At 42.0% G+C, this 15,477-nt stretch overlaps 1 protein-coding gene across 3 annotated transcripts in view; it reads left to right on the top strand.

The window, feature by feature from the left end:
* TTC8 (tetratricopeptide repeat domain 8) overlaps window positions 1-14,086 on the top strand; it is a 47,372-nt gene extending 33,286 nt beyond the window's left edge. For all 3 annotated transcript variants that reach the window (XM_084841113.1, XM_084841106.1, XM_084841120.1), the window contains 5 exons: window positions 4,650-4,789; window positions 6,170-6,344; window positions 7,175-7,297; window positions 9,805-9,888; window positions 11,592-14,086. In XM_084841113.1, coding sequence (XP_084697239.1) covers window positions 4,650-4,789; window positions 6,170-6,344; window positions 7,175-7,297; window positions 9,805-9,888; window positions 11,592-11,708 — 639 coding nt within the window. In that variant the 3' untranslated portion in view covers window positions 11,709-14,086. The remainder of the gene's footprint in view (window positions 1-4,649; window positions 4,790-6,169; window positions 6,345-7,174; window positions 7,298-9,804; window positions 9,889-11,591) is intronic.
* Window positions 14,087-15,477: the final 1,391 nt, after the last annotated feature.

Genomic DNA, 15,477 nt, shown 5'->3' with positions numbered 1-15,477 from the left:
AGTGTGCACTTCGTTTTTACAATGGAGAGTTAGATATTTTCTCATTCAATATTTTTGTTTAAAATAGAATTTTGCAGTTATTTAATCATCTGCATACCTGGTCTTCCCTATTCTGTGCACTATAATCTATTTATTAAGGAAAATAGTGCTTTAACAATTTAGTATGTGATGAAATGCTGTTTCAGAAGTAAATTTACTTTTTGTTTTATTGGTTTAAAACATTTCTATCCTGCCTTTCCTTTAAAAAAAACCCCTCAAGGCTGCTAACAATGATGGTATATTGTGAGCATTTTACATTATGCTATTTATCCTACCTACACTGTTGAGACCTTCTCAGAACAGATTTGTTTTGGCCATGAGGGCTGGGGGAGAAGCTTGTTCTTTGAACAATCACCCATACTACCTTATAGCACAATCCTGTATGTGTGTACTCAGAATTAAGTTCCGTTGAGTTCAATGAAACTTACTCCCAGGTACATGGATATAGGATTGTAGCCTTAGAGAGGCCTGCCAGTGCCTTCCACTTTGAGAACCAAGCCTTTAAATAGTCCTTTAAAAAGGTTTCAACCATGATTGATATAGGAGATTGGGCAAATAATCAGTAATGAGTGTGTTTCCATGCTGCAGGGAACCGGCGCTATTATGTAGTACTGTTTACCCTGTGCCAGTCTATAAATAGCAAGAGAAACCAGATAACATATGGTTACTTACTGTGAGCAGACTTGAAGAAAACACCTTGGGTACCATTTCAAATGGTCTTTGCATAAGTATATGCCATTAATACATGTATGCACATCCTCTGCAAAATACTTGTTCTTTGGCTTTAAAGAGGTAGGTGAAGAGGAAGGTATTTACAAGCTGATATGTAAGCCTGTTGTAGTGCATAATGTCTAATAAAATTCCAGGATTAGATGAATCTGTGTTTTGTATGATCTATGCTTATTTGTCAGTTTCAAAGTTTATTATTAGAGTTTTGTATAATTCTTCTTCGTGGTCTCTATGCATCACACATATGGGCTCTGCGTTGCACGGAGCCTCGAATTGGGAAATTTCTCAAGCTGAGGCGTTTTGGGTGGGAAGCCCACCCCCACCATCCAGTGCACATATCCCAGCGGGTTCCCAGCTCTCCCCTCAGTTCTCTTTCAACTGCCATTGCGTGCGCCTCGTGGGAGCTTCATTCTGTGCTTTTGCCTTATGACAAAGCATTCTTTAATCCGAAAAGCTGAGGTTTTATTCAGTCTTTTCTCCAAGTATCGTTTTTCTGTCTGTCTTCGCCTTTTTCTTTATTTTGTTCCTTTTTGTGTCTTTCGTGATCGCCCTCATGGGTGTATGGCCCTCCAGGCACCTTTCAGAAAGTGCACCCACTGTGGGGTGAAATTACCCCACAAAGACAGATGTAGTCTGTGCCTGTTTTGACTAGATGGGCACATTGTAGAAACTTGCCAAAACTGCAACGCTTTCTCCAAACAGGTGCGGAAAAATCGCTCTGACTAGCTGAAAGCCACATTGTGGAATAAAGCATTAGAGTCTATCGAAAGCCCTAAGAAAATGGCAGAGGCTGTTGTCCCAACACAGCTGGAGGTTTCAGAGCCTATAGCATTGGGGTCCAAATCCTCTCAATGACATGCTTTGCCAGGCACCAAAGGACCCCCCCCCAGTACCGGGTCAGTCTTTGGCATTGACGCTTGCAAAAAGACTTTCAAAGAACACAAAAAAGTACTTTAAAATCCACACTTTCGTCTTCTGAACACAAGAAGCGAAAGAAAACCTCCAAAAAGGCTCATGACGTGACTCGGGACTGAGTGAAGGATGTGCATACTGTCCTCCCTGCTCCTCGAATTCAGCAGTTGCCCCCGCCTTTGGGCATGCCTGTTCGGGACAAGCCTCCTGCTCGCTCCCATCCTAACCACACCTCAGGATTGACAACCGGTGATACAGGCACCATTGGTACCAGCAATTCTGCTCATAGTGTTGCCAATACCAGTGGTGCAAGCCCAGCAAAGGGAGCCCCTCCTTTTCACTTCTGCATTGGAGAGTGAGATCAGGGAGTTGTCGCCTCTCGAACCTCCACCTTGTCTGCCTTGGCCAAGGCATGACTATTATGATCCTGGATGGGATGGACGTCCAAGGTCAACAGACTCGATATATTCTCTAACATCGTCTCACAGATTGTATTATTCAATTAGATGAGATAGTTGATGGTACCGGGAGCAATCCAGTTCCCCACACACTGAATGGGGAAAATATCCCCTCCATATGGCATGTCAAGCCAAGACAATGGGTCAAGTATGATGACAATGTGAGGCAGTATCGTCCCTTGCCTGAACGCCTGGTATGGGTGAAAAGTCACCCACAAATCCGGCCATCATCTACCATCTCAAAGGCACCAACTGATTCCATGCTGCCAGTGTCAGCGTCTTTGCAGCCCTTTCCACAGGTTCCCTGCCTCCTCCTGTGCATAGGTCTCCACTGATTTGGCCTCCAGCACCATCGCAACAGAATCTAGTACAAACTCTTTTTCAAACCCAATCACCCCTTCTGCCTTCGGTTCCGATACCACAACCCTCTCCGCAGATGATACCATGTTTGTCTGAACTAGAAGGCGACGAATCCGACTACTTCCGAGTTGTCCTGCCCGCTTTTACTCTCCTCTCGAGATACTTTGGTTGGGGCTGATGAATCCATCTCTCCTTCTGAGGATTTCGGTCAATTTGCTGACCACTTCCTCAGGATAGTGCAAACCCTGGGGCTTGAAACACAGCAGGCCACTCGATCCATCCAGGATCTTGTTTATGATGCAGTAAATGCAGAGTCTTATGAACCGGTGGCTATTCCATTAATGTCTACCCTCAATGAGACCATCAGACAATCTTGGAATGCCCCCTCTACAAGTCCCCCAATCTCTAAGCACTTTCTTTGCCTTATCGATTGTGAGCACTGATGGTGCTGTTGAACCAGCCTGGGGCTGTAAGGCTGGTATCAAGGGATTTGAGACTGGTACCAATGAGACTGGTACCAACAGTCTCTAGGCTGCTGTTGATGCTGCTGTGGGAGAAAACCCATGTGACGGGCTGTAGTACAAGCTTTCTGGACTGTGTCCAAAGCTTCATCTGTCTTTGCATTGAACAGCCCCTGCCCATCGAATGGCAGATCTTCAATCCTCAGTCTCGTTTCTTGGGGAAGACCAAAGGATCTAAGCCACACATGACACTGCAGGGCGATCGAACTCACCAAGACTTTAGTGTTGCAGTCTGGTGAAGAGATGTATTTATTTGTTGTCTCGGTAATTTTAGTGTTTCTGCTCTAAAGAGATGACACATCTCCTTTTCGTCATCAGCCAAAAGGTCGAGGAGTTTGCCCATTTTGTCCCACAACAGCAACTGATAACCTGACATCACCACTTGGAAGTTAGCAATCTTGAGACCCATCAATGCGGAAAAGTAAAGTCCCCTGCCGAGTAAATCCAGCCTTCTCCTTTCATTGTCAGTGGGAGAGGAATGTGCTTTTCTTGATTTGCCCTGAGTGGCCCCAACTACCATGGAATTGGGTGCAGGATGCTTAAACAAATATTCTGCATTGGTGTCTTGCAGACAATACAAACCGTCTAATGCAGAATATTTGTTTAAGCATCCTGCACCCAATTCCATGGTAGTTGGGGCCACTCAGGGCAAGTCAAGAAAAGCACATTCCTCCCCCACTGACAATGAAGGGAGAAGGCTGGATTTACTCGGCAAGTTGTTTCAGAATTCTATTTAAATCAGGACATTGTTTTGCCTGCTTTCTTTGCCTCCCTGTCTATGCCTCTTGAGTTGACCCTGTACATGCTTGATGTGTACCATGGCCTGGCTTTTTACAAGGCGAGAACTGAACACTTTCATATGTCACATCGCCTTTTTCTCTGCTATGGTGGCAAGCAAAAAGGCCAGCCTCTGTCCAAACAGCACCTTGCCTCATGGATTGTCAAAACTGTCGAGCTGTCATATGAGCTGACTGGACTCAAATTGTCTGCCCCAGTTAGAGCTCACTCTACTCGTGCGGTAGCAACATCTGTCACATTCAACAGAGGGATCTCCATCCCTGAACTGTGCTATGCAGCTACCTGGTCAATATAGTCAACCTTTGTAAAGCACTACAAATTGGACATGCAGGTGAGAGCTGACTGTGCCTTTGGACATGCCGTCCTTTCATCTCTTTTGTAATGGGACATCAACCCACCTCCATTGTAAGTTAGCTTGGTAATCACGCATATGTCTGATGCACAGAGACCACCAAGAAGCAAGACAGATTGCTGCCTATTACTGTAGTTCTCTGAGTGGTCCTCTGTGCATTCATACAATCCACCCACTGTCCTCACTTGGGTGTCATGCTTGAGTTCGATACTGACGTTTGTTTGCTTCTCTCGGTTACGATGCCACAGTGTCGGTCTCAATGAACTGAGGGGAGAGGCGGGAACCCACTGGGATATGGATATGCACACTGGATGGTGGGGGCAGGGTTCCCTCCCAAAACTCCTCAGCTTTAGACTTTTCTTGATTCAAAGCTCCGTGCAGGTGAATGCACAGATGACCACTTGAAGAACTACAGTTACAGGTAGCAATCTGTCTTTAATGCTTTTATAATGTTTTATTTATTTTCTCTACTCCTTATAGGAAATGAACAACATTTCTGCAGCTGCAGAATACTATAAAGATGTCTTAAAACAGGACAATACTCACGTGGAAGCTATTGCATGCATTGGAAGTAATCACTTTTATTCTGACCAGCCTGAGATAGCATTGCGGTTTTACAGGTGTGTATGTATTCACGCACTCATGCATGCACTCAGAGCGTATTCACGATGGTCAAATATTAACAGAAAAAGAAAACTCTAATGCTGAGGTATATCTGAAACAAATGCTAAATTGTGGGCCGACTAGATGAGACCTTTGCCCAAATCCTAGTATTATAGTTCTGTGAGAAACCAACATATAGTCCAGTTCCTATACCTAAAGCATCCCTGTTAGGTGTTTGTATAACCTTTTCTTTAAATCCCACTAAGAAATCTCAGTCTTTTATACTGAGGTGCTCTTATTGGTGCTACCTTCCAGTGATATGCAGCCTGTTTATGTTGTATCTGCTGAGGATATGGCAAACAATTGTATTCCTTTTTCCGTTGTTAATTTTTGCTCTCAATTTTGTGTTTGTTTTTCCTCTTGTTCAGAACATACATTTGCTGTCTAAATAATGCACCTCAGTTGCTTTGAGAGGGAGAGCTCCTTCGTATGCCTTGCCCAGCAGCTTTTGCTAGCCATATCTCTAAGTCCACAGTTGAAAGAGGGTGAGGCTAGCCTTGCTGTCTGAGGATAGCTATTAAAAATGAAGAAGGTGTGTGCTTGAGTGTTAGACAGGATGAAAGGAAAATGGCAAGGGAAAAGAACCCAGGAAAAAGGCTTTTTGAAACCTGTCAGATGTTCAACAAGTGTCTAGTTTATGAAAACGTATGCCATAATAAATGTATTAGATTGGAAGGTGCCCTGTTACTTTTTGAACAAGCACAACAGGAGTCCTTTCTGGGGTGCCATTGTTTGACTGTTCTGGTAACCAGTGCATGATTCTTGTGGGAGATGATGATGAAGATGATTAAAAAACAGTATTTGGAAAGACCCTCATTACATCCAGTTGTTTTTTTGTTGGGAGTGAAGAATGTTTCTGTTTGGGGGGTGGATGAGAGACCTCAGAACACTGATGTCAGATATACATTTCACTGATTTTAGTATAAATTTCACTACAGTGGCAGTGGAATTGTTGTAAGGCCTGTTTTTGATATTTGGCTTTTGTGAGAGTAGGAACTACTGCTGCATAGCTTCTTCCCACACCAGCAAGTAATATCAAAGGATCGAGCCTCCCAGAAGTCCATGTTGCAGCTACTTCCCATATCCCCTTTGCTCCAGTTTCCAAAAGGGGTGACACTTGTGTGGAAAGACCCACTGTATGAGTTTCTCCCATGTGGTTGTGATCTTCTGATGTTACCAACTGGCATGGAAAGGAGCCAAGCTGCAGCAGTTCTCATGCCACTAAAATTACTGTTTAGAACCATTTTTATGTTACGTGAATTGCTTATATAGAACAAGGAGGTTTCATTATCCATACTACAAAGGTGCAAGTTTAATAATTTTTTATCTTGAACTAGACGGCTCCTACAGATGGGCATTTATAACAGCCAGCTCTTTAACAACCTGGGCCTCTGTTGTTTCTATGCCCAGCAATATGACATGATTCTCAGCTCCTTTGAACGTGCACTCTCTCTAGCTGAAAGTGAGGAGGAGGTTGCAGATGTGTGGTACAACTTGGGACATGTAGCTGTGGTAAGAGCAATATTTGTTCAGAATGCTTTCTTGAAACAGTTGCGCAGAAATTATACAACTTTTTAGCACAGAAAGCTTTCAGGGTGGCAGCAAGTACTGGCAAACAAATGAGATGACTAACATTGCTGGAGAATCTGATTCGTTTGAGGGTACAGACTTTGGATATTACCCTATATTAGTCCTACTTAGAGTAGGTCCATTAAAATGAATGGGTTAGTCATGACTAAGTTAAATATGATTCATTTCAATGGCTCTACTCTATGTAGGACTAACAGTGGATACTACCCTTAAATCTAAAGATTGTTAAAAGGAGCGTATTTGCTTGCTGCATGTCGGAATACATACATACCATCTTGAGGAAACTAGGAAGGTCTCAGTGAAGCTCTGTTGCAAAAAAACAATGGCGGAGTTGAAGCTTCCTGAAAACACTGCCTGTCAGAGGTCCCCCCCCCCCCAATTCAAAGACTATCCCCCCACCCTGCCAGCAGGAACTCTATCAGTGGGGGAGCTTGCTCAACATATCTTGGGGCAGGTTTTTCTCCTACCATAACCTTGTCTTCAGATGCAACATATTCATTCCTATGTGAAATAACAAAAATGACAGCCATTCGCTTCTAAAAAAAATATAGAGACATTTGGAGACACCTTTGGGACAAGGATTAAACCTGCAACTGCCCTTGGTGATTGCAGCCATATGGAATCAAGTCTACTCATACCTACATAGTCCCAATCTTGTTTCTGTTTCTTTGTCACACTGACTAAAATGTGACAACTTTGGCAACTGGCTTTTATATAAATCGAATGATATATTGTTGACTTTTACTTCGCAGGGAATAGGGGATATAAGCTTGGCTTACCAGTGTTTGAAACTGACCTTGGCCAACAACAATGACCATGCAGAAGCTTACAATAACTTGGCTGTGCTGGAGATGCAAAAAGGTCGCATCGAACAGGTTGGTATTAAGTTCTAAAGGATAGCTGGAGCAACTGTAGCTTATGTATTATTTCTGGAAAGATATTGCTTGAGTGAGGACATGTCTGAGTCCCTTTCTCCATGCAGAGAGAGGCACAAAGCTCCATGCCTCCCTCTGCCCAGAGAAAGGAAAAATGGGTGGGATGTGGGCAGAAGACATCCAGGGAATTGGTGGGCTTTGGGGGAGGGGCCCCTCCCTGATGTTATCTGGCCCACTGGATTGGTCCAGAATGCAGTCCAGCCCCTGGACCGAAAAAGCTTCCCCATCCCTGTGTTTAACATTCTCAGTGATAAAACATCTAGAGAAGCACATAGGCAAAAACCTAGGCATGCCCCATTGAAAGAGTTTCTATAGAGATCACAAGAAAAGCAAGGGTTGGAAAACTCTTTCAAATTATTAGGTGCCTAGATCACATTTTTAAGGAACCAGTGTTGTGCAAGAATGAAGTGCAAGTGTGTGTGTGTGTGTGTGTGTGTGTGTGAATCAGCCAATCAGTTTTAGGTCAGCTCTTGCAAACCAAATAAAGAATCAAAATCTCTAGTTGCTCCAGTTGTATGAACCTTCTAAAAATGTTCGCAATATGTAGTGCTTCTGACTTGCCCTTTGGTGAACAAGATTGAGTCTTTTGACATGAATAATGGAAGTTTTTTGGAGGATTTAAATTTTCAGCAGATGAGCTACTGTGTAAAATACAGCCCGTATTTAAATCTCTGTTTCTAAGTAGCAAGTTGTTTTCAAGACTACCATACAAATATTCTAGCAGTTACCATGGCAACATTCAAATGTACTCCTGCAGGATTCTTTGCTATGACAGATGAAGATCAGTTTTAGTTATAGAGCTGTATTCAGTTGGCATATGCTTAGGCTTCAGTTGTCGCTTCATGAATAATAACTGTGACAGAAGAAATGACTTGTTGAAAGCAGTTTAAGCATGATTATCACTTCTGTAGAAGTTTCCTGTTTCAATTTATTTATAATTTCTGGTATGGTGACTGTGGGGCCTGAGGTTTGCCACCTGAGGCTTAGCTTGGCAACCATTATTCTTCCCTTTGCACCCACCCACTCACTCACTCACTCACTCACTCACTCTGCACTTGGTCAAACACCCTCTTCTCTGGCAATTGGGAGGGCCTCCAAGTTAGTGTACTGTAGGAAATCTACGTATGTGTATTCTAGGAAATCTTCATACAACCCACATCCTCAGTATCACCTTGAACACAATTCCCTCCTTTTGCTGCTGCTTGAGATTAGAATCCTAGAGGAGCAGATTTGTGACAGTGCTTATCCAAAATTCTGCCATCCCCAAATTGCACCCTGTGTTTGCCATCTTGACATGGGGCCTTCAGTCCACTTCATGAGCAGGCCAGCTTTGGGTGGCTGTCACTTTCCTGTTTTCCACTCATCCTGGTGTTTAGTTTTAATACTAGCCTAAGACACTTTTATAAAATAGTCAACAGTGCAGTCAACAAGTGACTATTTTATAAACTAGTCAACATCTCCAAGCCTTTGTTCCAGAATAGTTCCATTGATTCAAAAAAACTACCTTAGTGTTTAGGGAACTGAGCAGGAAATACCCTTCTCTAGAGGGCTTCTTATATTAAGGAAGCTTTTAAAACAATTCTTGCTGTTGGATTCTCAGAAGCAGAACTACAGTGGCCTGAACAACCGTACATCTTAGGTTGGATAATTTATTTATTTATTTATTATTAAATTTATTAATCGCCCATCTGGCTGGTCACCCAGCCACTCTGGGTGATGTACAACATACAATAAAAACAGTTTAAAACAATAAAATTCTACAATAAAAACATTTTCTAAAATACCCTAACCCACCCCAAATGCCTGCCTGAACAGCAACGTTTTTAATGCACAACGGAAGCTCATGAAAGAGGGGGCATGACGGAGTTCCCTAGGGAGGGAGTTCCACAGAGTGGGGGCCACCACAGAAAAGGCCCTCTCCCTCGTCCCCACAGGGAAATGACATTGTATCAGATGCATTTCTGTTTGCATATTTCCTAGTGCAGGATTTTGGAATAATGTTAGAAATGGCTGATCTGTTTTCATGCGTGTTGCATTGCATACATGTGAGTGTATATAATGTTGCATAATATTATACAACTTACATAACATGAATAACTCCTGCAAACTGTGGCTGCTGTTGATACAGAAGGATGTTATACTGGCCCCATGTGAGGGAAGGACAGTGGTACAGCACATGCTTGGCATGCAGAGGCCCCAGGTCCAATCCCAGGCATCTTCAGGAAGGGCTGGGAAAGGCTCTTGGCTGGAAGCCTGGAGAGCCACTGCTTGCAGTGTTGTGTATATACTGAGCCAGCTGAAACAATGGTCTGACTCTACATAAGGCAGCTTCCTATGTTAAAGTAACATAGATGAACCCAAGATGGAGAGAGAGAATATAGAGGTGTTTTGTGTCTTCCTCTATACAATAATGCAAGGTAACGCTGTTTCTGTTTTTTGTTGTTCAGGCAAGAGTGTTTCTGCAGACCGCTTCATTGATAGCACCTCATATGTATGAGCCACACTTCAATTTCGCCATCCTGTCTGATAAGGTAATTACTTTATTCTGTTGTCCTCTGTGTAATATTTTAATTGCTTATTTTAAGCATTTTTTCCCTGCTCTTCAGTTCCCAGAGTGGCTTAGAAAGATTAATAATAAGACAGTCCCTGTCCTCAAGTTTACAGTCTAAAAGAGGAAAAGAGATTGGGAGGGAGGAGGAAAAAGGCAAACCAGGACACTACTTCTTAGTTACAAGAACTTAGTTTCTGGTGGGAATGGCAGAGTGAGCTCCCTGCAGCTCCTCCTTCTCTGGCTAATGTATAGGGCCAGATTAGTCTCCCCCTTGCCGTGATGTTCTTCCTGGGAGGCAGGGAGTGCAGCCTCCCAGTGGCCCTTGATCCTGGGTATAGGAAGCACAAGATCTCCCCCTTGGTTATCAAGGAGCATTCTGCATTAATTATGGTGGGCGAGTATGTGGGCACTAAATCATGGTTTTAGGAATTACTGCCTCTGTTTGCAGTTCTGAAAGCATTTAAACTTCCAAGTAATGGCGTTAATAAGTGGTTTTCTTAAAAGTAGCATATTTTTTGTTGCCTGGGTAAAAGTTTCATTCCTATGATGGATGCAGTCCAGCCAGACTTACAACACAATCCTATGTATGTCTATTCAGAAGTAAGCCCTACTGAGTTCAATGGAACTTACACGTAAGTAAGTACGTGTAGGATTTGAGCCTTACGCACCATTAAGTCCTGTTGGCTGCACTGGGAAAATTAAGTGCTTGCTAAACTATCTTACTGAAATCAGTGAGATAAATGTGCTTGAGTTTTGCTGGATCATGCCCACTGAATGTATAATTCATGTTGCAGTTGTACAATATTCTGGAAAGCAAAATGCAGCCAAATAAACCCTGTCTGTATAGAAATAAGGGAATTATCTTGCTTTTGTTACAGTATTGCTTTTAAACAGTATTGATTTCACTAGGGGACAATTAGGCATGTACTTAAGTATGGGACTGAAAGGCACTTCTCTTGGAGGAGATTTATTTATATTTAGTGCTTCTATCCTGCCGGTATATAAAAACAAGGCATCTTACAATCAATAAAATAAGAAAAAAATTACAATAAATTACAGCAACATTATAAAAGCAGCAGCATTAGTCAAGTACTTATTAAAAGTAGTATCCTGGAACGACCCACTGGAATAAAATTGGCTGTTGCTGCTACTCTAAAAAAAGAAGCAATGGGGACCTGTGTACCTCTCTTGGGAGGCTGTTTCAAATTTGGAATGCCATAGCTAAAAAGACATTTTCTCTGTACTTCTGATCACAGGGGGACCCAGAGAAGGGCCTCAGAGGTGGAACAAATGTTCAGGCACGCTCATATTTGGAGGGGAGATGCTTGAAATATTCTGGTCCCAGGCTGTTTAGGACTTTAAAGGACAAATTGGTAACCAGTATAGCTGGTAAAGGATTGATATGGGGTGATCAAATCCACTGGCTTCAGTCCAAACTCTGGCAACCATGTTCTGAACCAATTGAAGTTGCTGAACTTCTTTCAGAGGTAGCCATGAGTTTCACATCATTACATTTATCTAGTCTGAAAGTGACTGGGGCATCAGTGATTGGGGCCTTTTCTGGGTTGTGTCTTGTATGTTGGAATATGAATGTTGTTAAAGTGACTGGGGTGGGAGAAACCTAGTAAAACAGGGGTGCCAGCAACATTTCTATGTCCTTCAGTCTGCATGCCTTTCTTGCAGGTTGGAGATCTCCAAAGGAGTTATATAGCAGCTCAGAAGTCGGAAGAAGCTTTTCCAGAACATGTGGATACGCAGCAACTTATCAAGCAGTTAAAACAGCACTTTGCCAGACTTTGATGAAACGCATACCATTAAAAAATACCTGTTTTTTCAAAGCTGCTAATTAGCACAGATTTACAAAGGGAAAGAGTTAAAACCTAATTCTCGGGATATTTTTATAGTAAAGCATTAGCTGTGCTAACTAGAGGCAGAGTGAAGCTTGTTACCCTCCCGAACTGGGCAAGAGTGGCTTCCTTAAGCAGAGAGGGCTTTAAAGGAGATAGTCTACTTAACATGTTCAGTGGCAGCATTGCTTTTGGGTATATTAGGTGAAGCAAGGCAGGAGTTACCTCAGTCTATATTAATTAATGGGACCATTTCCGTGGAGGAGTTGGTAGAAAAGGAAGTTTACCCTTGTTTGAGGGTTGCCATTTGTATACTTTAGTTTATTCCTTTTTCAAGGAAGTATTTCCCCTTTATTCACTATCTGATGATTGTGGTTGTGTTGCACAATTTTGTGACAGTTGATGAGTTCAGATGTGAGCTGTCAGGTTGCTTAATGTTTTGTTGCACCATAACAAGTCTAGCATATTATCCTTATTTAGGAAGGAGGTAGATTGTATAAGAGGCACTAAAGATTGCATCAGCAGCCTCTAAAATCTATACTGATGTGTCCTGGTCCCTGATGCCTGCCATGCCACTCCTCCCCACAGGTATTCATGATTGTGGGGCCAGTGTAGGCCACACAGGGAACTGGAGTGACACGAAAACTACCTGTACCATCAGACTAGGGCCAAGCAGAGAGAGTGGAAAGCTGTTGCCTTTTTTCTCTCCCAGAGAATAAAACACTGAGTCATGAGGTGTGTAGAAAGACAACTTGAGCATGAGTGGGTCAATGCAGCAGGAAGATCGAAGCAACAGAGTGGTGGCAGGTATGAAATACCTCCTTTCTCTGACTTACTCTCGTTTCTAAATCTCAATTAGGTTCCATTAAGAAACTAGTGGAAAAGTGGGTGTTGCTTCCACCCTCTGATTTGAGAAGTCTGAAGATATTGAAATTGATGAACTTCCAGCTTACATGCTGAATGTTTTTGACATTTTACACTCTTTAAAGTTTTCTGAATGCTGAAATGTATTCTTTAACATAACAAGCATTTTCTGGTATTTTTCCTAGTGTTACATTCAGTGAATGATAGTTCATTTGTTGTAACTCTAAGGGGCAGCTGACCCTTAAAATAGGCAGATTAAACAAGGTCATGGAGTCTTAACACTATGCTATGCCACTTTTCTGTATTTTCTCATTGTTACAAATTGAAAATGCTGTTTTCCATTATCTTTGCATTAGAACTTCAGATCAGGAGGATCTAGTTCATTAAAATTAAAAAGTTAATCTTCTCCTACACAAAGCCCTTCACAATGAGTAGATATTGTATAATACCAGCACTTATAGAAATTCCCAGTAGATTGTGACCCTGGTTGGGAAACTAATGATGATGAGGAATTAGTCAGTTCAAAAGTACTTATATTTAAAAATATCAACAGAATACATACAACTGTAGGCTAATATCCAGCTTAATAAAGGATGTACCTAATTCCTGTTTTAAACAGTAATTCCTCATATAGGTTATCTTCCAGCTAGGAACCCCTACCTTTACCTAGTGCCAGTGCAGCAGGAGAGGTTGCTACCACTATATTTCCCATGTCATTTCTTACCTTGGCCCATTTCCTCACTTTCCTGCCCCACCTGCTGAAGTAAGCAGAATGTAGTTTTGCCCCCCATCAGATGGGGGAGGAAAGTGAACTGAAGATAATGAGCAAGAAATGCAGTGATAACCTTTCCAACTAAATTGGTATGGTTAAAAGAAGTAAATTGTAAACAGGCAACCCTGTTTCCATCAGGTTCATTTGTACAGTCAGAGATGAAGTTGCATTCATGTTATTTTTGGTATGCACTGCACTGCACTCCACTCCACAATGATTTAATATATTTCAGGCATCTGTAACAATCCCATTTAAATCTAAATTGCCGTTTGTGTAGCTATTGTGTGTATTTTTAAAGCTATTTATAATACAATAAAGTACAGTTTATAACCAGTTAAGTGTCTATTTTCTCTTTTCAGCACATCACAAATAGTGAAAATTCAGGAAAAAAATGTTGCAAGCAGGACCCATTTTCATATTTGCAAGTTCCGGTGAAGTTGATGGGATTTACAAGGCAATAAGTGGGTTCAAGATTATGGGCATAGGTCCCAAGTCTCTCTAGTACATCTGTGTGCTACTTAGCCTTCAATCAGTACATGAGCAACTTTGTAGTATGCAGACTTACATTTTTACAGACATCTCTTTTGTAATTCAAAATGCATTGCTTAAATCATAGCCATTTGGAAAGACCAAGTTTTGAGGTGAATTTAATTAAGTTTAAAAAAAAAAAATCTGTCCCTGAGGGTTCTCCAAAATGGGTAACACAGGAAGCAAAGGCATAACCATTTTAAAATGTGAGATGAAAATGAAGGATGTTTTGTTGCAGTTGTAATGGGCATTCTGGAATGAACCCCAGAAGAATCAGCTAGGTTGAAACATCCTTTTAAATCCAGTATAGACCTTAACATTTTGGAATACAGCAATACAAAGTTGGTTTGAATTAAATTGTCTAGTGCTTTACCAGTGACTTCAAGCTGAATACTGTTAATCAGTCTGGCACACTGCATGCAGGATTTGTTTGCTTAATAAGCCAATTGCTGCCTGCTGTCTTTATCCTTTCCTTCCCCTTAAGCAAGGGTATTCCAATATTTGCAGAGAGCAACATGCACACTAATTAAATAAAATGTGGTAACGAGAACACAGCACCACCACCACAAGAACAGCAGATCAACAAGCCAGGCAGTTAGTCATGGAGGGCTGTCTCAGTTTTCCTTTAATTTGCATGAACACCAATGAGCAGGCAGATCAGCTGGCCCTGAAGCAAACTGCCGTTAGTTAATTTAGTACGACATGCCATAACACAATGCTTCAGAAACTGTATCCATCTCTGTGAGAGAATTCTGTTAGGGCAGTGTGACCTCTTTGTACAGTTGCAGCATTCCTAGAGCTGTGATGTGTGTGTTTTCCTTTAACTTATAGCACAGGTCCAGTGCTGTCCAGTCTACCACTGCTAAGTAAATACAATTAATTATGTAGGGAAAATGGCTCTTAAGTTGTGCAGAGTGAGAAAGCTGAATTTGGACTGTACCACTTCAGGCTGTAGAAGGAGGATTGCATTTTTGAATGCTTCCTTACTTGAAAAATATCCTGCAATTAAAAAGAACAAAAACCCTAACACATCAGGGGAATGGTTCTAGAGCTGTGTTATGCTACTCTTCTACATGCAAGGAGTTTTTCACATAACAAAGCATTAAGAAATGTGAACCATCATCTGAAGTGGTCTAGTCCAGTCCAGAATTCTATTTCCTTGGGTCTTTACCACTTTATTCTGCTGCATGTGTAGATTATGCCTTGTAGAATGAGTGTTTGTGGGGCCCTTTTCATGTGTTCACATTGCAGGATCCAGGGCAGTAGAGGTTGTTCCTGTTCTTTGCAGATGACAAGATACCCTTGGCCACATGGAAGGAGCCCACACAGTGATTCTTCCTTATGCTAGCATTGCTCCACTTTCTAGAGTGGCTGGGTGACTAGCCAGATGGGTGATTAATAAATTTAATAAAAAATAAAATAGAGTGGGGGTGGTGGAGGGGATGTGTGGCCTTCCAGATGTTGCTGGATTGCAACTACTGTCAGCCTTAGCCAGCTTGGCCATTGGTGAGGGAGGATTGGAGTTGCAGTCAGGCAGCATCTGGATGGCCGCATGTTC

The sequence above is a fragment of the Heloderma suspectum genome, chromosome 1 (genome assembly GCF_057233095.1).
Source record: "Heloderma suspectum isolate Gila_16-S chromosome 1, 16-S_ref, whole genome shotgun sequence".
Classification (NCBI taxonomy): domain Eukaryota; kingdom Metazoa; phylum Chordata; class Lepidosauria; order Squamata; family Helodermatidae; genus Heloderma; species Heloderma suspectum.
Note: the sequence above shows the minus strand (reverse complement) of the source record. Positions and strands in the feature narration are given on the sequence as shown.